Source organism: Somniosus microcephalus, chromosome 5 (genome assembly GCF_052327205.1).
Source record: "Somniosus microcephalus isolate GS21.2 chromosome 5, FLI_Smic_1.0, whole genome shotgun sequence".
Classification (NCBI taxonomy): Eukaryota; Metazoa; Chordata; class Chondrichthyes; order Squaliformes; family Somniosidae; genus Somniosus; species Somniosus microcephalus.
The window spans coordinates 274,093,821-274,116,255 of NC_140991.1; the positions used below are offsets into that span (position 1 = coordinate 274,093,821).

The following is a 22,435-nucleotide window of genomic DNA, read 5'->3' on the forward strand; positions in this document are numbered from 1 at the left end:
TTGCTAGCTCTCCTAAAGAGAAAACCGACCTTAGCTCACTTTTCATCTTCAACTCTAATCATAATTTTGGTTAAAGATTCCCCCCTATATTCCATTCTCTTCTACTGCTATTACAGTCATCAAATTTAACCCCAACATCTTTGTTGAATTTTCTGCTCTTTGGGCTCAGTTAAAACCAGAGGTCTTATTTATCTTCGAATTCTCAAAGACGTGTATCTCTAACTTAACCTTTATTTATACTGCCTCTGCAGTCTCTTACTCCCGCGGGGTCCACCTTTACATCTCCTTGGAAATTTGTTAGTGTTCAACCCATTCCTAAGAAAGGTGATCCAACTTATCCTTACTTTCTAAAGTTGCCTAAGCTACTGGCAACACTGAAAGATCACATTTATAAATTTATCTTGAAAGTACTGGTCTGATCCAGTGTGCTATTTGATACTACAACAACAACTTGTATTTATGCAGCGCCTTTAAAGTTGTAAAATGTCCCACAGTGCTTCACGTGAGCGTTATAAAACAAAATTGGATACCGAGCCACATAAGGAAATATTGGTCAGAGCTTGGTCAAAGAGGTAAGTATTAAGGGGCGTCTTAAAGGAGAAAGGAGGTAGAGAAGCGGAGAGGTTTAGGTATGGAATTCCAGAGCTTGGGGCCTTGGCAGCTGAAGGCACGGCCACCAGTGGTGAAGTGAGTGAAATCTGGGATGCTCGAGAGGCCAGAATAAGAGGAGCGCAGATATCTCGGAGGGTTGTGGGGCTGGAGGAGATTGGAGATGGGGAGGGGCGAGGGCATGGAGGGATTTGAAAACGAGGATGTGAATTTTAAAATCGAGGCATTGCTTAACCGGGTGCCAATGTAGGTCAGCAAGCACGGGGATGATGGGTGAATGGGACTTGGTGCGAGTTAGGACATGGGCAGCCGAGTTTTGGAAGACCTCAAGTTTACAGAGGGTAGAACCTAGGAGGCTGGTCAGGTGTGTGTTGGAATAGTCAAATCTAGGAGTAACAAAGGCAGGATGAGGGTTTTGGCAGCAGATGAGCTAAGGCAGGGTTGGAGTCTGGTGATGTTCCAGAGGTGGAAATAGGCGTTCTTAGTGATGGCGTGGCTATGTGCTCGGAAGCTCATTTTGGGGGTGGGGGGGGGGGCATCAAAATGTGACACCAAGGTTGCGAGCAGTCTGATTCAGCCTCAGACAGTTGCCGGGGAGAGGGATGGATTTGGTGGCTAGAGAATGGAGTTTGTGGCGGGGACCGACGGCAATGGTGGAGGGGTCGAGAGAGGTTGTGATGAGGTAGAGCTGGGTGTCATCAGCGTACATGCGGAAACTGACACTGTTTTCGGATGATGTTGCTGAGGGGCAGCATGTAGATGAGAAATAGGAGGGGGCCAAGGATAGGTCTTTGGACACCAGAGGTAATGGTGTGGGAGCGGGAAGAGGAGCCTTTGGAGGTGATTCTCTGGCTACGATTAGATAGACAAAAATGGAACCAGGCGAGTGCAGTCCCACCCAGCTGGATGACGGTGGAGAGGCGTTTGAGGAAGATGGTGTGGTCAACTGTGTCAATGGCTGCAGACAGGTAGAAGGACGAGGAGGGATAGTTTAATTTCGTCACAGCCACATAGTATGTCATTTGTAACTTTGATGAGAGCCAGTACTGTGGCAGGGGTGGAAACCTGATTGGAGGGATTCAAACATGAAGTTCTGGGAAAGATGGACACTGATTTGGGAGGCGATAACATGTTCAAGGACTTTGGAGAGGAAAGGGAGATTGGAGACAGGGTGGTAGTTTGCAAGGACGGAGGGGTTAAGGGTTTTTTTTTTGAGAGGGGTGATGATGGCGGATTTGAAGGAGAGGGGGACAGTACCTGAGGAGAGAGAACCGCTAACCATATCTGCTAACATGGTAGCCAGGAAGGGAAGTTGTAAGTGAATTGGAAGAGTTTTTTCCAGGGGTGGACAAAGAAGGAAGTTGGGTTGGGAAGGGGGATGTGGGTGGAGAGCGATACAAGGAAGGGATCAGAGATGGCCTTATCTGTGATTGACACAATTGGAGTAGCGAGGCCATGTGTGTATAGTATCCTTTTCAGTATAGGCATTGCCTGTGTTACACACCTCTGGAACTTTGTTCTTCAAAATACAGTGATTTGTTTGGAAATGTTCAAGGTAATGAATTACAAAGGTGCAGCAGGAACACAGTAACTTGTTTAGATGTTTATCATATGGTTTCCAACTGGCCAACAGCTACCACCTCTTGTGATTTCTCCACCCTTGGTTCTCCATCTGTTGATTTTCTTGGCTCTCTATATCCTCTGATCTCAAATGGAATGTGCACACATCCTTCAAGAAGACTTTCTCTTTCATGTCAAACAGTTTTTTCCTCTGTTAACTGTGCATAAAGCTCAAGTATGTGCAAGACTTGAACACGGTTCCACTATCAAGGGAGGCTTTTCTAGCACAGTCTCTCACCCCTAAGGAGGATACAAGAAAAGGCTTGTCAGTTAATAGGTGATTCCTCTTTTGCTTCCAAAGTGTCTCTGCTGTCATACTTTTTCTCACGTCTGTTGTGACACCACAATGAATTTTTTCCCCTCTTGTTCCTCATCAGCTAAAATATGCTGCACCCCACACTTCCTCATCCTTGTATACCTGGTTTGTTGAAATAAAGACTGATTGCACTGTCTCCTATTTTCCCAGGACTTATTGTGAAACTCCATACCTCAATCAAGCTTTCTTTCCTGCTATAATCTGGCTTCTCCAGTTCAATTTACCTTATTCTCTTCTACATTTTCAGTCTTGATGCAGTATGGGCCCAGGCACTTCACCGAGGCTAGCTCTCAGCACAAGTAAAGTTTTAAAAGTCAATTTTTTTTTTTTAATGAGCCCTTTCTTGGGCAGCTGTTAAGCAGGACAGTCTTTTTTCTTTTACCCTTTCATTGTAGACATGACCATTTAGTAGTAATCTTTATAATAAAAAAAATAATAATCCCATCAGATAAAAGCTTTCATGGGAATTCTATTCCTGACATTCAGTGTGGGTTTAGGGGAATACAAATTTCTTCTTGAAAGTTTTCATCTGGCAGGTGGGACAAATCGAGCAAAACAATCCAAATATCATGTTTTTAAAATTATCTGAAATGCAACTAGATAATTTTAAAGATTTCTTTTAATTGCACAAGCCAGCAACTTGTTCCATAGCCTGACAATTCTCTTGTGATAAGTGCCTCCTGACATCTAACCTAGTTCTATGCTTCTGTAACTTGTACTTGTGTTCCCTCGTCCTCCCTAACCTATACCCTCTCCACATGGACTGAATCTAATCCTTTCACTTACTTTGAAGACCTCAATCAAGTCTCAATAACTACACGTCTCTAGAATTTAAAAAAAACCCTAGCTCGGTAAGCTTATTGTGGTAACTGATGGCCTTTAAATGAGGTATCAATCTAGTGGCCCTCCTCTGAACCTCTTCCAGGGCCTCTCGCCTACCATGCCAGGGGACCAAAACTGGACACTGTATTCTGAATGAGGCATAAGTAGACAGTGGACCATTACAGCTTGGTATTTAAGTATTAGCTGTATAGAAATAAGTTATTCTTTCAGGTTTTACATAGGTATTGGCATTACTTTGTTTTATTTTATATTAATATTTGATTTCTCCTTTATCATAGCTACAACTTGTGAAAATTTTATTTCATCCAATTTGCCAAAATTATTCAAATTTAAACAATGTGAGGTGAAAAATTAGAATGAAATCTCAATGAGCTGGATTTTGCGACCCCCCCCCCCCACCCCCCCGCCTACGGGTGTGTACGCACCCATAGGGGCCGCGCAAGTGCCGGGTTTAGGCAGGCGAAGCACATGCGCTGAAACCCGGCACTTGTGATCTATCAAGAATTCATAAGAACATAAGAAATAGGAGCAGGAGTAGGCCATTCGGCCCCTCGAGCCTGCTCCGCCATTCAATAAGATCATGGCTGATCGGATCCTAACCACCAATCTACTATCACGGAACCATCTCCTGAATCTAACAGAATTAGACACACGAAATAGGAGCAGGATCAGGCTACATGGCCCCTGGGCCCGCTCCGCTACCCACAGGGCCATGTCCGGTCCGAACCTAGACTCATGTCCAAATTCCTGCCCGTTCCCCGTAACCCTTAATTCCCTTTACTTCTAGGAAACTGTCTATTTCTGTTTTAAATTTATGTAATGATGTAGCTTCTACAGCTTTTTGGGGCAGCATATTCCATGGACCTACCACCCTCAGTGAAGTAGTTCCTCCTCATCTCAGTTTTGAAAGAGCAGCCCCTTATTCTAAGACTATGCCCCCTAGTTCTAGTTTCACCCATCATCGGGAACATCCTCCCCGCATCCACCCGATCCAACCCCTTCACAATCTTATATGTTTCAATAAGATCGCCTCTCATTCTTCTGAACTCCAATGAGTAGAGTCCCAATTTACTCAACCTCTCCTCATATGTCCATCCCCTCATCCCCGGGATTAACCGAGTGAACCTTCTTTGTACTGACTCGAGAGCAAGTATGTCTTTTAAGTATGGACACCAAAACTGTATGCAGTATTCCAGGTGCGGTCTCACCAATACCTTGTACAACTGAAGCAATACCTCCCTATTTTTATATTCTATCCCCCTAGCAATGAAAGCCAACATTCCATTGGCCGCCTTAATCACTTGCTGCACCTGCATACTAACCTTTTTGAGTTTCGTGCACCAGGACCCCCAGATCCCTTTGTACTTCAGTACTTTCCAGTTTCTTGCCATTAAGATAATAACTTGCTCTACGATTTTTCCTGCCAAAGTGCATAACCTCACACTTTCCAGTATTGTATTCCATCTGCCAAATCTCTGCCCACTTACTTAGCCTGCCTATGTCCCCTTGCAGGTTTTTTATGTCCTCCTCACTCACTACTTTCCCTCCCATCTTAGTATCATCTGCAAACTTTGATATGTTACACTCGGTCCCCTCCTCCAAATTGTTAATATAGATTGTAAAGAGTTGGGGACCCAGCACTGACCCCTGCGGAACACCACTAGTTACTGATTGCCAGTCTGAGAATGAACCATTTATCCCAACTCTCTGCCTTCTGTTAATAGCCAATCCTCTATCCATGCCAGAATATTACCCCTAATCACGTGATTTTTTTTATCTTAAGCAATAATCTTTTGTGTGGCACCTTGTCAAATGCCTTTTGGAAGTCTAAATACACTACGTCCACTGGTTCCCCTTTATCCACCCTGTATGTTACTTCCTCAAAGAACTCCAGCAAATTTGTCAAACATGACTTCCCCTTCATAAAACCATGCTGACTTTGTCCTATTAAATTATGATTATCCAAATGTCCTGTTACTGTCTCCTTAATAATGGACTCCCAAATTTTACCTACCACAGATGTTAGGCTAACCGGTCTATAGTTTCCAGCCTTCTGTCTACTGCCCTTTTTAAATAAGGGTGTTACATTAGCAGTTTTCCAGTCTGCCGGGACCTTTGAGTCCAGGGAGTTCACACAGAATCACACAGAAACCCCACAGCGCAGATAGAGGCCATTTCGGCCCATCGAGCCTGCACCGACACATATATCCCACCCGATCCCCGTAACCCCTACACCAACACATATCCCACCCTATCCCCGTAACCCCACGTATTAAATCCCCCCTTAGTGTTAGGGGGATTAATCATAGCCAATCAACCTAACCCGCACATCTTTGGACTGTGGGAGGAAACCGGAGCACCCGGAGGAAATCCACGCAAACACGGGGAGAATGTGTGGAGTTTACACAGTCACCCGAGGCCGGATTCGAACCCGGGTCCCTGGCGCTGTGAGGCAACAGTGCTAACCACTATGCCACCGTGCCACTTTTGGAAAATTATTACCAATTCTCTTGACAGATCCTCCGCATGCCCAAGAAAAGTGCCTCTGTGGGTGGAGAGTTGTGCTATTTGCCCACCTCTCGTCTGCTGAAAGCCTGTCAAATTCTTAACGCCTGGTAAAAGCAGATGTAAGGCCTGCTTTTACCAGCATAAGGGTTTTAAAAAAAATAGAAAAATAAAATTTATCACTCATTTATAAATTAAAAATATTCTTCAAAAAGGTAAGTTTTTATTTTTAGCCCCGTAAAAATGTTTAATTCTCAAAATTAAATTTTGGTTTAAAATATTTATTTAAATGGCATTTTAGTTAATTTTAAATATGTAATTAAAAAAAAATTATTTAATGTTGGTATAATTTTTAACTGATCCCCATTCATACTTTTGACAGTTTTGTACATACGGACCTGTCAAAAGTATGAATGAGGATTCTCTCTTATTGGTTGGGCCGGCCCACGTGATCCCAGGAGCGCCTACGAATTGCATGCGCCCCTTGGATACGTGGGGCTCTGCCCGCGCGGACCTGGAGAGGCACAGGATCGCAAGCCGCCATTCTTCCCGGGCCACCAGGTACTTTCGTAGATAGTTTGCAAGTCGGAAGCCTCCGATGGCAAATGTTGGCCAATGTGCTAAAACACTGCAGATTGAACAGCAGAAGAAAGTTAAGAGGAGAAAAAGAAAAAAGACAAGGAATTTTTTAAAGCAATTTTCCGATCCCTACGTGTGTGTACGAGCTGTGTACACACCCGTAGGGACCTCGTAAGTGCTGGTTTCAAGCATGCGACGCTGAAAACCGGCACTTCCGATCTGTCAAGAATCCCCTTGACAGATCGCACGCCTGCCCTGGAGAAGGGCCGCTGTGGGTGGAGTGTTCCGCTTTCTGCAGAACCCCCGCCGCTGAAGTCCCTGCTTTTACCGGCATAAGAGTTTAAAAAAGTTTATTTAAAAAAAAAAAAAATAATAATAATAATTTCACTCTTATGATTTAAACATACTTTAAAAAAAGGTGAATTTCTTTTTAGCCCTGTAAAAAACTTGAATTTTTTTTCAAAATTTAATTTTTGTTTAAAATATTTAATTTAATGTAATTTTAACTAATTTAAAAAATGTGATTTAAAAAAAAAATGTATTTAATGTTTTGATGTGTTTTTGGAGTGATCTCCATTCATTCTTTTAACAGGTCTAAGCTGTCAAAAGTATGAAGGGAGATTCCCTTCTTTCATTGGTTCCCCATGGCCCACGTGATTCCAGAGATGCTTGCGAAGCACATGCGCCCCTGGGATACCTGGGCCCTGCGCATTTTGTAAAGCAGAGGCCCAGGAGCGGAAATGGCTGGACCTCTGGAGCCCTCTGGTAAGGGAGTAGATTTTTTCCAGATCGGAGGCCTCCACATGCAGGAAGCCTCCGATCGGAAAATATGGGCCATCGTCTTTTTGTTCATATTTACGTTACTTTAATTCTTGCTATTTCATTGACTGCCCAATTTAGCATTTATTTTAAGATTTTTGAATTTTCTTTGGTGTAACTTGGTGATTTAAAAATTTTTTTGAAATAAAAGTATAAATTTAAAAAAATCATTAACAATGAGATTTGTAGCATCAACAGTACGAATAAGGCTATAACATGAGCATATAATCACCACAAATGATGTATCCAAAAATACCTAATTGGATGAATAAAGTCCATGGATGGAGCCATACCTATCATACAATGCAGAAGGTAGTAATATGACTATTAGAATTTGGCTCACCCAAGGTCTGGCCAGTGTACTTGTGATGGGGAATAACAATTGCTTTTATTCTCTGGTGATTAAAATTTGCCAAGCAATAGCAAGACCAGTCGTAGGGGAGATGGAAGACAGGGCAGGAGGGCATAGATAAAGCTTCCCAGTAGGGAAAAATGCTTTCAACTTCTCCATTCTAGAGCTCCCGGAGAGAATCCAGGCGGTCTAATGGTTTAGAGAGCCTCACGTACTTGTTAGATAGGAAAGGGGTTAGATGAAAGTCTGGATGAATTTGACCTGACCAAAGATGTAGGATTTCTTTTCTTTTTCTATTTTTACTTTGTTCATTGCCTAGGAATGCAGCCTGATCTAGTTATTGATCACACCTAGGGAGACAGATGGCATAGACTGCCACCAACCATGCAATAATAAGGCAACCTCTGCTAAGATCCAGAAGTATAATCACTGGCAACCTCAGAAGAAAATGCAATATGCTTTGGAATATGGCTGCAATTTGTTTTGAAAATCCATCCTGTAACATTTGAATTGCATCTGGAAAATATGTACAAGTCAATGACCGTCCCTTCATCATCAGGATAACTCCTGGTCTGATGTTTGTGCATCACAAAGGTGAATTAATGGCACAGTTTATTTCTGTGCTTAAAAAAAAATGAGCATTAGTAAACCAGATAAGGCATTATGGAACTTTTTTTTCCTTGATTGAGTTAGAAAGAAGTGGGAGAGGATGGTTTGCACTGGATTTACATTGGAAGAAGTTGAAGATTTTTGTTGAACCGTGCAAACTTTTATGACCCTGCAAAAAATGTTCACCTCACTTAAACCCCATTTTCAAAGAATGGAGGACTTGAAATTTTTGCTTTCACTTTTTAACTGACAATTGGATGCGAGTTTTAAAAAAATGGGGAAATGCAACCAAGCACTTCACCACAGATCAGGAAGATCTGAGAGTCCCTATGCATTGATTGCATACACTGAGTTACAGAACATTATCAAACGCCAACCCTTCTTGGTTAAGGATGGTGTGTAGGATAGAGACCATAGCAGGAGTAGTGAGAAATTAAGTTCCCTCTCGCTGCAGTTTTTATCTCTGTATATGCTCATGCCACTTTTTGAAGAAAATGGACTATTTTTCTCCCTCGTCCTTGTACTCTGCTGCTGTTTCCACATACTTTGATTCTGCAAGTCCAGATGTGTATAATGGAAAAGGGACTAGCACAGTGGTGGGCAAAATACGGCCCGGGGGCCATATCTGGCCTGCCAATTCATTCCATCTGACCCACTGGACGGGACAGAAATAGAATGTGAGCCGGAGTTCAAGCTGCACATTAGTCTGAGTCGAGTCGTGGCTTCTTATCTCGATGACTCTTTTACCGAAGAAAGAGACCGGCGCTGTATCTTTCCTCTCCCGGTACCCAGAGTATGATGGTTGGTGGGTTCTCATCACGGTCTTAGATACGGGAGTGAATCCTGGAGCACAAGGACTCCAGGTAATGGCACGAGATTGTAGTTCAGGCCTTGCGAAGCCTCGGGCTCCTGTACTCTGCACACTAAAGCGAACACCTCTCGCGTTGGAGGCCCCATAGACTCGAGCCGCTCTGCCAAACAGCCACATAGACTTTCAGTACAACATATAATCGATCGATTGATTTAACACTTCGCTCTCACCAAGGACTGTTAATGGGGTTATTAATTCTTGCACACTTATTCGCTTGTTTTAATATTATCCCATTTAATTAGCATAGTGGAGGCATAGCTAAATGGACCCGGGTATATTGGACGTTGCATTCATTGTTTTTAATTTAAGCCCTTTTTCCCTATACGATGAGCACTTTAAGTTTATTGTCCTGACTGGAAGAGGGTTGTAGAGATTTATGTCATTGGCCAGTCCGAGTAATAAATAGAACTCTGAAGAAATGTGTATTATAATGGTGCATTACTTGTGGCCATTCTCAATTGAAAGTCTGCAAATTCTATAGGCATCTTGGCTTTTCTCAGGAGTGATAGTATGTTGACAATGAACAAGCCCAATTTGATGGCTGATCTGGGGCACAATTTGCGGTATAAATAAGTTTCCGAGTCACCTAATTATTTCTTAGCGAAGTTTCAAAAGCATCAAAGTAGCACTTTCATGTGCAAATTTTAAAGGTTGTGTAAATGATTTTATCCTTGTTTGTGCCTCATACCTTGTTTATAATTGCCAGTGGAAGCAGAATCGATCTCTCATTTTCCACTAAGAATGAATTTAGACCATTTGGAATAAACACGTGCAATTTTGATGTGACTCGTAAACCTGTATCATTCATTAGCATGTTAAGTTTTTATTTTAAGTGTGGAAATGACATGAAGGTTCTTTTATACAATAAATGCCATAACAAATTTTAATGGTAGCTGTTAACGCAATTCATTTTATGTGTGTGGCCCTTAATAGCTCACCAAAACCTGTTGAATGCTCTCCAGCCCAAATAATTGCCCACCCCTGGAGTAGCAGGTCTATGTTGATTTAGTAGGCAAAGTTATACCAGAGGGGGATATGGAGTCTTGCTTTCTCTCCCATCATTTCTTTCCTCTCCAACCTCCTCTGTACTGAAAAAAAAATCAGTCTGTGATATATATTTCATCAAAATGAATTAATTACCATGCTTTTATACCAAGGATGGTTTCTATTCCATAATGCTACAGACATGCACATGTTCAAACTAGATATTAAATAGTTTTTGAAACATCTTATGTAAAATTGACTGCATATGTTAAAAGTTTACTCTTGCTATTAAGCAACAATAATTTTCTTCTTTTCTCTCCTGTCGTTATTTCTGGATATCGGCCCTATGATGTAGTCAATTTGAAAGTGTACAGGGCTATCTTATGAAATATACCAACCTTGTGACCGGATGGCAGTACCGGTATGTACATGCACAGTATAATGCCCATTGAATGTACTCCTTGACCATGGCTTTCTGTCCTACAACTATTTCTTCCATATTTCTCTCTTTTCTGTTGATTCTAAAGCTGCAATATACAATATAAAATGAGAACTTTTTAAGTTGCTAATGTTTGATATGCAACTGGTAGCGTTCAAACTTTTTCTTTGATAAATAATGAAAGATTTTTATCTAGTGCTGAATTCCACATTAGTGTACATTGAGAATGGTGGTTGTAAAGCAATTACGGTATGCCCCTTTTTTCCAAAATTAAGTGTTTTAAAAAAATAAAATAAAAGTAGAGTTTTAAAGAATAGTATTTGCCTTATTTTTCAGGTGACCATTGTGACATAATTAGTTCTGTTGCTAATCCAAGGCCTGTACGCGATAACTGTTTTATGGCAAGCTGAGTTGTCAACTTATAACAGTACCCCAATACAAGGTGGGCATGGAACAGGGATTTTTGTTTTACGTAGAATGTACAGCACAGAAACAGGCCATTCGGCCCAACTAATCTAATAAGAGAATGACCCCTCAATTCTAATTCAGTTTTCCATATGTATACATGACCCAAAAATTGGACAGATGGGTAATTCACTCCTGGGCCCCTGCTGATGATGATCTGTGTTGACCATTAGGAGAGACACGGTAGTCTCCTGGAGATGATATTTTTCTTTCTTATCGCTGTGGCTGAGACTGCGGACTGAGTAGAGTGGAGATCAAATTGATGTTCCACAACTCCATATTACAGTGTCCACTTTATTTGACCTGATGTGGGTGTGTAAAGGAATCCATTTGTATTCGGGAGTGAAAAGGAAAAGTTCCAAGTGGATGGAATAGGCAGTGTGCTGAGCAGTGAGTTGATTCTCTCATACACTGAGTTTCAAATAGTGAGTTCCTGATCTTCATGCATTTGGGCATGAGGGTGGATAAGGCAGAAATTAGATGCTATTCTTTCATACCTCCCAGTATCCGTTCCAGACCTGCATCTGATGAGGACTGTGAGCAGACCTTGCATCCCCTTCCTATTCTCTTAGTTGGGAATGGTATGTGGCATGGGGAAACCTGGAAACACAAAAAAAGTTAATGAAACCAAAGGGATTTTGGATGATCTGGTGTGCACGCGTTTCTATTGCAAAACTACATTATTCAGTATTAATTTGACAGTCAAAGTCTGAGGATAGCTGGAGGAAATAGGAAAATATCTTACTGGTGCATTTGAATGGTTTTCAGGAGTTGGGATTGAGGAATACTGTTTACACTGCAGTTGCTTATTCACCTAACTGCGGGAGTGCTTGAAGAAAAAGTATTCTATTCCAAAATGCTTATCTCCTTGATGGACTTCAAATCATCCCAAGAATTAAGAACCAATAAAATCCTAAATGTTGTTTGCTAGCCAGTTGGTTTACCTAGAATATTAAACATATTGTAGTTAAAAGACCCTAAGTACTGCGACTCCTACTTTTACTTGTCTTGGAGTGTTTGAGGTACAATATCCATTCACTACACACTTCAAGGTATATGGTGTAGCAGTGCAAGTACAGATGTTGAAGTTGTCGCTGATGGTTAAATGTGTATCTTCAGGGATTAATGTAATATTCCAAAAGTTGTCTAATTATTAATGGCCACCCTCAAAGTTTTGAAAATCTAGATTTGTAGCAATTTACTATTTGTTTTCCATAAACATTTGTAGCTATTTTAAATATCTTAATTTAGTAATACTGCAGCTTTAAATCTTCATGTGTACTTCAGCATTGCAGTGAGTCTGTACTAGTATATGGTTTCTTTTCAGTCTGTTTGTTTTGGTGCTTTTGATGTTTGCTTTCTGAACATTTTATCTTTGTTAACATTTTGTTAACCATGAGCATTATCTGTCTTGTGTACCTGGTAGTTCTACATAACGAAAAGACACATTTATGCAAGTGAAATGGATTCTGCACGACCCTCAGTTCACTAGATTCCGGGTTCAAAAACAGATTTCCTAATGACTGAACACAGGCTGTGGTTCTCTTTAGATCTATTACACCTTGAGCATCTGTACTACAATCCCCTGCTCTACTGAAAGCAGGAGATTTTGTTGCAGAACTAACTTGTGTACTCAAAGATTATCTTGTCATCTCTAACATTTGACCAAATTTCCATCAGTTGGGAAAAGGTGTCATCAGATATTGTCCGCTTTTACATTTAGGCAAATTAGGAACTGTTACAGTTCATGATTATGATGCCGTAATATTGTGAACTGCAGTAAGATGAGGCATGAGACAGTCTACTCCTGATAACTCGGTCAATTTTTCATTTACTTATTCAATAACTTGTAATAAACAATGTAAGTATTACAGCAGTGTAGGAATTTAGTGCTAAAAATTTGAATTAAGTGACTTTGAACTAATAGAATAGACTGTGTTTTAATTAATTATCCTCCCATATTGGATTAATTAAAAATTGCATGGTAAAAGCTTTGTTTTCTATGTGTGATTACACACCAGGTTTGTAGAAAAATTATAACTTTTTTTATGCACATCCAGGTAATGGGCTAAATGAAGCTGGTCATGTGATATTAATGGCATAATTGGTGCCTATTTTGAAATTGGGCAACAAAACTAAACTATGTGGCGAGTAATCTATCCTTTTTATTTAGCATTATCTCCTCAGGTTATCCACTTGGCATCTGCAGAAGAATTCGCTGTTTTTATTTAGGTTTGTGTTAATCTTGATCATAAATCATAGCTATCACAATACACACATGATTGTAACAGTTAGCTGAATGTAATGTGTAACATAATTGAGCTTGGAAGTTTGTTTGAAACTGCAATTATGAACAACTGATGTGGTACACTCAAAGATGCATGTTTTCCACTCTTAATGGTGAAAGCTGCAGTTGATTTATAGAACTATATAAAGCGGGTATTAAATGAGAATCTTTTAATAAAAATCTTTGGTTTATCCTCCACATAATATAGGACAGTGTTATCCAATAGAAATCGCTGACTAGCTAGAGATGTGGTTACAGCGACACAATTTTTAGCCACATGCACTAATGTTACTGAAAGCACCTTGTGCACAATACAGGTAAATGTACTTCACGTGTATATTTACTTAAGCATCTACCACCATTCAGTGTGAAACTTTGCAGTTTTTCTCTTTCACCAAAAATTTTGAATTATGGCATGAATTTATCAGGCACACCACATCTTGATGCAGTTGAGAGCAGTACATTGACTTCATCAGAATGATTGCTGAAAATGTTGACTTGCACGACAAGATGTGCCAGACCCACCCCTGCTCTCCATCCAGATGGAGCTTGCCCTTGGTTAACTGTCCAGAATGCTCGAACCACCAGCAAAATTCAGGAGTCGGTTCAGTAAGTTTTTTTGCTTTTCGTTGCTTTTTTTTCACCAGTCAGGCTCTGCAAGGTCTAGGTAAAGCTGTTGCTTAGCTAGAGAGACGCTTGCAAGCTACGGCCGACTGTTTAGAAGCTGCAACAGGGTTTGTTGCTAGATACGGAGCTCAAAAGCTTCCGTATGTTTTAACATTAGCGCTGGTTTGTCCGGCAGTTTTGATGGGACGGCAACAGCTCGGTCCCGTTGGTGCCGGATATCACAAAGTTTCCTGTACTCAGTATTTCTCTGCTCAGCAACATTGTTTCACTTATGATCTTCAGAAGGACATTTAGGAAATATTAGTGTTGAAAGGTCATCATTGATAGTATGGCTTAATTTGATTAGCTGTTAGTCACTGAGTTCACCTTCAGGGTTGAGTCTACATTAAAGTGCAAAAAATGCCAGATTTAAAAGATGCAATCGAAGGTGGAGGATAATGGAGTCAGCTGTGGGGCTAATTTCTCGTGCCCTTCCCTCCTCCCCCTCCTGTAGGATTTTACCCACTTTGTAGGATTTCACTCTGTCTATACATTTTAGGTTCAAACCCAGAGGGAAGATCAGTCACAGACACAAGTAGACATATTGGTAAAATCAACAATGCTTTATTACTTCTACCAATTACACAATAAACAATTAACAATACAACCTTAAAAGGAGAGTCTGTAGAACTCCTAAAATGAAGGTGTTATCATGCCCTTGTCTGAGGGTACACTTTTGATGATACCTTGGACAGTGGACTCCTTCCCTGCTGACTGCAGTCTTTTCTCTTCTTATGTTTGTCTTTTATACCCTGGCTGCTGGAAAACCAAACTTCAGTAACTTTCCACCCTCCCCCTCTTGCCCTGATGCAAAAACATTTTTTTAACGTTCCCACAATCTCTCAAGGTCCAGCTAGGCAGCTGTCGTCTTCAACCTCCTCCCTTATCTCCACTAAAGTACGTCATCTCATTTAGCCTTCTAAGCAGTTAGGTTAACAGTTCTGTGCTCTGTCCTTTGTTAACTTTGATCAAATCCTTTTTCAGCAATCCAGGGTTTCTTTTAGTTTCCTTTAAAACTGGTGTTAAGTCCATAACCCCTCATTCCAGACCCCAACAGAATGCAGCCACACCTCAGAGGAAAGCACAGGTTCAGGAAGGGGAGGGTGTGATTGCTCGGGAGCCGGGTAGTGGGGATTTAGGAGAGGTTGAGAAGGAGGTCCTGCAGACACTGGTCCTCTCCAAGAGGTACGAAGTACTCGCTACCTGTGAGGGCAGGGAGGACAGCCACAATGCAGACCAAGGAGGGGGGTGGGCAGGGTAGAGCCGAATAGAAATGTGGTAGTGATAGGGGACTCTGTAATTAGGGGGGGGGATAGATAGCATCCTCTGCAACCAAGAACGGGAATCCCAAAGGGTGTGTTGCCTACCCGGTGCCAGGGTAAGGGATATCTCACAGTGGCTGGAGAGGAACTTGGAAAGGGAGGGTGTAAATCCAGTTGTCATGGTCCATGTTGGAACAAACGACATAGATAGGAACAGGGAGGAGGTCCTGCTGAAAGAGTTTTAGGAGTTGGCTCTAAATTAAAAAGCAGGACCTTGAGGGTAATAATCTCTGGATTATTGCCTGAGCCACATGCAAATTGGCATAGAAGCAGGCAGATCAGGAGAATTAACATGTAGCTAAAGGGCTGGTGTGGGAAAGAGGGGTTCCTTTTCATGCGACACTGGCACTAGTTCTGGGACAGGAAGGAGCTGTACCGATGGGACGGGCTCCACCTGAACTGGGATGGGACCCGTGTCCAGGCAGAAAGGGTAAATAGCGAGGTGGCAAAGTCTTTAAACTAGTAAGATGGTTGCAGGGATCTACAAGAAACGTAACCAGCCTAATTATAAACAAAACGGGAAAAGAGAGCACAGGAAAGAATAAAGTAAGGGAGGACATTGATGGCAAGGGAATAAATAGAGTTATGGAACAGGAGTCTAAAAAGACGGTTAAACATAGTGAGTTAAACTGTCTGTATAGCAATGTACACAGTGTCCGTAATAAAACCGGGGAGCTGGAGGCAGTCATGCATTGCGAGGAACCAGATATAGTAGGGATTACTGAGACATGATGCAGAAAAATCAGGACTGGGAATTAAACATTGCTGGGTATAACATATTTAGAAAAGATAGAGAGGGGGCAAAGGGGAGGTGGAGTAGCTGTAATTATTAGGGATAACATAATGGCAGTAGAAAAAAGTGACGCAGCTATCCACAAGACAAAAATAGAATCCATATGGATAGAGATAAAAGATAAAGGATCAATCACACTGATAGGTGTAGTCTGCAGACTACCTAATAGTGGAAGAGATGGAGGAAGAAAGATGCAGACAAATTAGGGAAATTAGTAAAACACATAGAATAATAATCATGGGGGATTTCAACTACCCCGATACTAATTGGACAGAAGAGGTAGGTAAAGAGGATAAGGGAATGGAGTTCCTACAATGTGTACTAGACTCCTTTTCTAACCCAATATGTAAAAAGCCCAACAAGGGAGGTGACATAAATCATGCCATTCATGTAGAAATGACTTATGAAATATACTGGGCGGCTTGCTGGTGGCGCTGTCCAGGGAGAGTATAAATACTCTGGCACGGGCCCAGCTTGCTCAGGGACATTTTGTAAACAGGAACTAGTGAAGGATAACTAGACTTCCATGTTGTGAAACAGTCGATTAAAGCCTTGTTTAATACTCTGACCAAGTGCCTAGTAGTTTTCTTACGTCAATTTAATCGACTGCTTGCTGCTCTACACTCTGAGTGGTTTTGGGAACAAACGGCTACAACTCAAACGGTAGAAGGGAACCAGAGGTAGTAATCAATTCATCATGGAGAAACTACTCCGACCCACCCGTCTTGACCTGGACCCGAATTCACCTACAACAGCTAAGGTATGGAAACACTGGTATCGTACCTTCAGCAACTTCCTCAGGGTGTGTGGTGAGAATGTTCCTGATAAGTTAGAGATACTTGCCAATTATGTATCCCCTCATGTGTTTGACTATATCGAAGACTGTGTAGACTATGACTCCACTATCCAAATACTACAGCAACTATATGTTAAGGCCCCAAACGGAATTTTTGCTCGGCATCTACTGGCCACAACTCGACAACAACCCGGGGTATCACTTGACGAATTCCTTCAAAAGCTTCGCAGGCTCAGCAAGGATTGTAATCTCAAAGCTTTCTCAGCTGAGCATTACCAGGAGGAGTTAATTTGTGATTCCTTTATTAACGGAATTGCGTCTCCTTTCATACGCCAGCGTCTGTTGGAGAATAAAACCCTCAAGTGACAAGCTGCCTATGACCAGGCATGTTCTCTGGACTTGGCAAAAAAAAATGCAGATGCCTATCTCTTTTACCGCGTGCACGGACTGCTGCTATCACTTTTGATGACTCCTCCAATGGGCCTCGGGCAGAAGCCCTCACTGATGACTACTCTATCCTAGTTGATGACGACCCTACCCTAGAAGCCCTCACTGATGACGACCCTGCCCAAGCAGCATCTTGGCAATCTGGAAGGAAGTGTTTCTTCTGTGGAGGTGCATTCCACTATAGGAAATTTTGTCCTGCTCGTAACGCAAGCTGCAGTCATTGCAGTAAGAAAGGTCACTTTTGTAAGGTATACCGGTTAAGAGCCCCTGTTAGTTTTGCAGCTGCTATCTATAAAACTGCTCTCCCTCCCCCCCCCCCACCCCCCCCCCCCCCCCCCAGAGCCACTACTAAGGTTACAACTGTCAAGGGTAAAACTACTCCTCCTCCCATCACAGCTGTTTTTCCCCAAAGCCTGTCCCATGCAGCCACAAAGCTTTTGGTAAATGGACACATGCAGCTCTGACTGCTTCATCAGTGAGCAGGCTGTCAGTAAGTTAAAACTGCATATTTACCCCTCGGACAGGGAAATTGTAATGGCTCTGTCGACACTGACCATCAACTCTTCTGGCTTTTGTCTTGTCGACCTTATTCTCAATGGCCGCACTTATTCCTCCACCCGGCTCGGGGTGCTCAAAAACCTATGCAGTGATGTGCTCCTGGGACAGGATTTCCAGAAACAACACAAAAGACTCACTTTCGAGTTTGGAGGGTCAAAACCGGAGCTTACTATTTCCAAAGTACCGTTTTGTGCGCTTTTGGCGACTTCGCTTGATGAGCCCTCCTTGTTTGCCAATCTTTCCCCCTGATGTAAGCCCATAGTCACTAAATCACGACGTTTCAGCCAAGATGATCTATCCTTTATCGAGGCAGCGATCTCTCGCCTTCTAGCTGATGGTATCATTGAGCCATGTTCATCTTCCTGGCGGCCTGAAGTCGTCGTTCAAAATCCTCTGAAGCAACACAAGAAACGTCTTTGCATTGATTACTCGCAAACTATTAACCATAATACCGACCTGGATGCCTAACCACTACCGCGCATCGATGACATGGTCAATAACCTTGCCAACTATGAGGTATTTTCAACTTTTGACTTAAAGAGCGCATACCATCAAGTACCGTTAATGGACTCTGACAAAAAGTATACGGCCTTTGAGGCCAATGGTCGGCTTTACCAGTTTCATCGCCTTCCATTTGGGGTCACCAGTGGGGTGGCCGTCTTTCAACGGGCAATGGATAGCCTTGTCAAACAGGAGAACTTGATGGACACTTTTCCATATCTGTATAATATCACCATTGCTGGTCATGACCAGAAGGAGCATGATGCCAACCTCCAGAAATTTCTTGACGTTCTCTGTCGTCGCAACTTAACCTTAAATTAGTCCAAATCTGTGAAATCAGTACCATCAGTCAACATCCTTGGCTACTGGGTGGGCAATGGTGTCATCATACCAGATCCGGAGCGACTTCGTCTGCTTCAGGAGCTCCCTCCTCCTACGAATCTCTGCTCTCTCTGTCGGGCCCTCGGCATGTTAGCCTATTATGCAAAGTGGATACCCCACTTTTTCGACAAGATCCAGCCCCTGCTTCATGCAAAGTCATTTCCATTGAAGGCAACGGCTATTTCAGCTTTCGACCTCCTCAAGCAACAACTGGAAAAAGCCACGCTTCGTTCCATTATGAAAATCTCCCTTTCGTGGTCGAGTGCGATGCATCGGATGTGGCGATCTCGGCTACCTTGAATCAAGGTGGTCGACCCGTTGCATTTCTGTGCAGAACTTTGCAGGGTAGCGAGCTCCATTATCCTCCTGTCGAGAAGGAGGCTACGGCTATCGTCGAAGCAGTACGTAAATGGAGTCATTTTCTCGCTCGTCGTCATTTCACGCTTATAACCAATCAGCGCTCCGTGGCCTTTATGCTGGATAACCGGAAACGCACTAAGATCAAGAATAACAAAATACAGCTCTGGAGGATGGAATTGGCCGCCTTTGGCTACACCATACATTATCGACCTGGCAAAGAGAATGTGGCCCTTGATACCCTCACGCGTGCATTCTGCTCTTCCATGTCAACTTTGACTCTTGCGGATCTTCATACTGACTTGTGCCATCCTGGCGTTACCCGTATGTTACACTTTGTGCATCTAAAAATCTCCCATTTTCTATGGAAGAAGTGAGAAAAACATGCTCCACTTGTAGAATTTGCACGGAATTAAAACCGCAATTCTTCTGTCCGTCGGATGGCTCGCTCATACACGCTACACAGCCTATGCAGCGACTCAGCATTGACTTTACGGGGCCACTTCCTTCCTCAATGCGAAACACCTACTTGCTTACTATGGTGGACGAATATTCACGCTTTCCCTTTGCTTTCCCCTGTCCCAATATGCTTACTTCCACAGTGAACAAATGCCTCGATCAGGTCTTTTCCCTTTGCGGTACGGCGAATTTCATCCACTCTGATCGGGGTCCCTCTTTCATGTCAAGCGAACTCAAAAGTTATCTTTCCCAACGGGGAATCGCCACAAGTAGAACGACACCGTATCATCCTACTGGAAACGAACAGGTTGAGAGATACAATGCTATCATTTGGAACGCTGTTCGTCTTGCACTGAGGTTGTGTGACCTATCAGACCAGCAGTGGGAAACTATGCTCCCTGACTCATTGCATTCCATCAGGTCTCTTCTTCCTACATCCACCAACGCTACTCCTCACGAACGATTCTTCGGGTTCCAGCATCGCTCCACTCATGGGACGTCCCTACCATCATGGTTGGCAGCTCTTGGCCCCGTGCTGCTCCGAAGATTCGTCTGATCCTCTAAGAGTGATCCCCTCGTCGACCAAGTGGAATTGACCACGTACGCATACGTGCGGTACCCTGATGGCCGGGAATCCGCAGTGTCACTTCGGGATCTGGCTCCCTGCCCAACCGAATCGATGGTGGGACTTGCATCAATGACGCCGATACCCTGCGCTCTTCTGAGTATTACGTCAAGGGATCTGCCAGCTATTCCGCCGGATCAACCCGGGGAACAGAGTGCTTCCCCACGGGATGGCCACCCGAAGCCAGGATGCCGGTCAGTCACCGACTGCCAGCTCTGCGCCTGTGGGGGCCCGTACCCGGAGCCACGATCTCCCCAGTCCCCCTCGGGTCGATCAAGGCGACACGCACTCTGCCAGCCCGTTGGTACGAACTAAGCGACCCAGGTACCAAAATACGATCCGAGATGTGCCTTCCGGCCACCGACGGAGATCCATACGACTGCGTCTATTCTTAGTCCGACTAATTCGGTAGAAAGAAGCCACCGGACTTCCAATCTTTCAGGCGGGAAGAATGACATAAATCGTGCCATTCATGTGGAAATGACTTAGGAAATATACTGGGCGGCCTGCTGGTGGCGCTGTCCAGGGAGAGTATAAATACTCGGGCACTGGCCCAGCTTGCTCGGGGACATTTTGTAAACCGGAACTAGTGAAAGATAACTAGACTTCCATGTTGTGAAACAGTCGATTAAAGCCTTGTTTAATACTCTGACCAAGTGCCTAGTAGTTTTGTAACGTCAGGAGGATTCGCTATTGGATCTAGTACTGGGGAATGAACCAGAGCAGATAAGAGAAGTAAAAGTAGGGGAACGTCTAGGCAATAGTGACCATAATATAATACGCTTTAAGGTGACAATTGAGAAGGACCTAAGTATGACTAAAACCAGGGCAATATATTGGAGAAAAGCTGATTTTGAGGGGCTGAGAATAGAACTTGGGAAAATAAAATGGGCAACAATATTAGCAAACAACAATATTGACCAGCAATGGGAAACATTTAAAACGGTGGTCAACAGAGTGCAGGAACAATATATTCCACTAAAAGGAAAGAACAAACTAAACACTAATGAGACTCCATGGATGAATAAAGCCATAAGGGAACAATTGAGGGTAAGGAAAGAGCCATACATGAAGTAGATATACAGCAAGGGAGTGCATGATGAGGGAGAATATGAAGAGATTAGGAGAAAAGTCAAAAAAACAATTAGGAAGGCAAAGAGGAACTATGAAATTAAATTACCAAGGAACATAAAATAAAATAGTAAAATATTTTACAGGCACATCAATAAAAAAGCTAATACAAAAACAAAATACTGCGGATGCTGGAAATCTGAAATAAAAACAAAATGCTGGAAATACTCAGCAGGTCAGGCAGCATCTGTGGAGAGAGAAAGTTTTTTCCAGTTCTGACTAAGGGTCATCGACCTGAAACGTTAACTCTGTTTCTCTCTCCACAGATGCTGCCTGACCTGCTGAGTATTTCCAGCATTTTCTGTTTTTATAATAATAAAGGAAGGTTGGGATGGGAATAGGGCCATTAAGGGATAGACAGGATAATACCACAGGTAACGATAGAGAGATGGCAGAAATATTAAATAATTATTTTGCTTCAGTATTTACCAGGGAGGTAGAACAGGTAGACATGACATTGGATGATGAAATTAGTATAATGAGAAGTGCATTTAAAATAAAAAGAGGGGATATATTAAATAAACTAATCAAACTCGAAGAGGATAAAACCCCTGGTCCGGATGGATTGCATCCACGCATTTTAAAAGAATCTAGGGAAGAGCTAGCAGAGGCATTACTACACATATTTAATAATTCATTCGAAAAAGGTCTGGTGGCAGAGGACTGGCGGATAACTAACATAATACCTGTATTTAAGAAGGGGGATAACTAACATAATACCTATATTTAAGAAGGGGGATAGAACATGTCCAGGGAACTATAGACCAGTCAGCTTAACATCGGTGTTAGGAAAAATAATGGAATCCCTACTAAAGGAGAAAATAGAAGAACTTCTAAAAACCAAAAATAGAGTAATGAATAGTCAGCATGGATTTCAAAAGGGAAAGTCTTGCTTGACCAACCTCATTGAATTTTTTGAAGCGGTAACAGAGAGAGTAGACAGTGGTAATGCAGTAGATGTAATGTATCTAGATTTTTAAAAGGTCTTCGATGAGGTACCCCATAATAGATTGATGAACAAGGTCAGAGAATGCGGAGTCAGGGGACAAGCAGCAGAATGGATAGCTAGCTGGCTTCAAGACCAAAAGCAGAGAGTAGGGG

The 22,435-nt window shown here is 42.6% G+C and overlaps 1 protein-coding gene across 5 annotated transcripts in view; it reads left to right on the forward strand.

Annotated features, from left to right (window-relative positions):
- LOC147117737 (oxysterol-binding protein-related protein 10-like) overlaps positions 1 to 22,435 on the forward strand; it is a 338,647-nt gene that overhangs the window by 25,177 nt on the left and 291,035 nt on the right. Inside the window, exons 1-5 of one of the 5 annotated variants that reach the window (XM_085988977.1) lie at positions 10,461 to 10,528; positions 10,883 to 10,988; positions 13,185 to 13,243; positions 13,507 to 13,615; positions 13,727 to 13,907. The exons of 1 other annotated variant lie outside the window; for it this stretch is intronic. In XM_085988977.1, coding sequence (XP_085845103.1) covers positions 13,789 to 13,907 — 119 coding nt within the window. In that variant the 5' untranslated portion in view covers positions 10,461 to 10,528; positions 10,883 to 10,988; positions 13,185 to 13,243; positions 13,507 to 13,615; positions 13,727 to 13,788. Of the gene's footprint in view, positions 1 to 10,460; positions 10,529 to 10,882; positions 10,989 to 13,184; positions 13,244 to 13,506; positions 13,908 to 22,435 lie in introns of those variants that run through there. 3 more of the 5 variants (XM_085988978.1, XM_085988975.1, XM_085988973.1) reach the window with 3 other exon arrangements.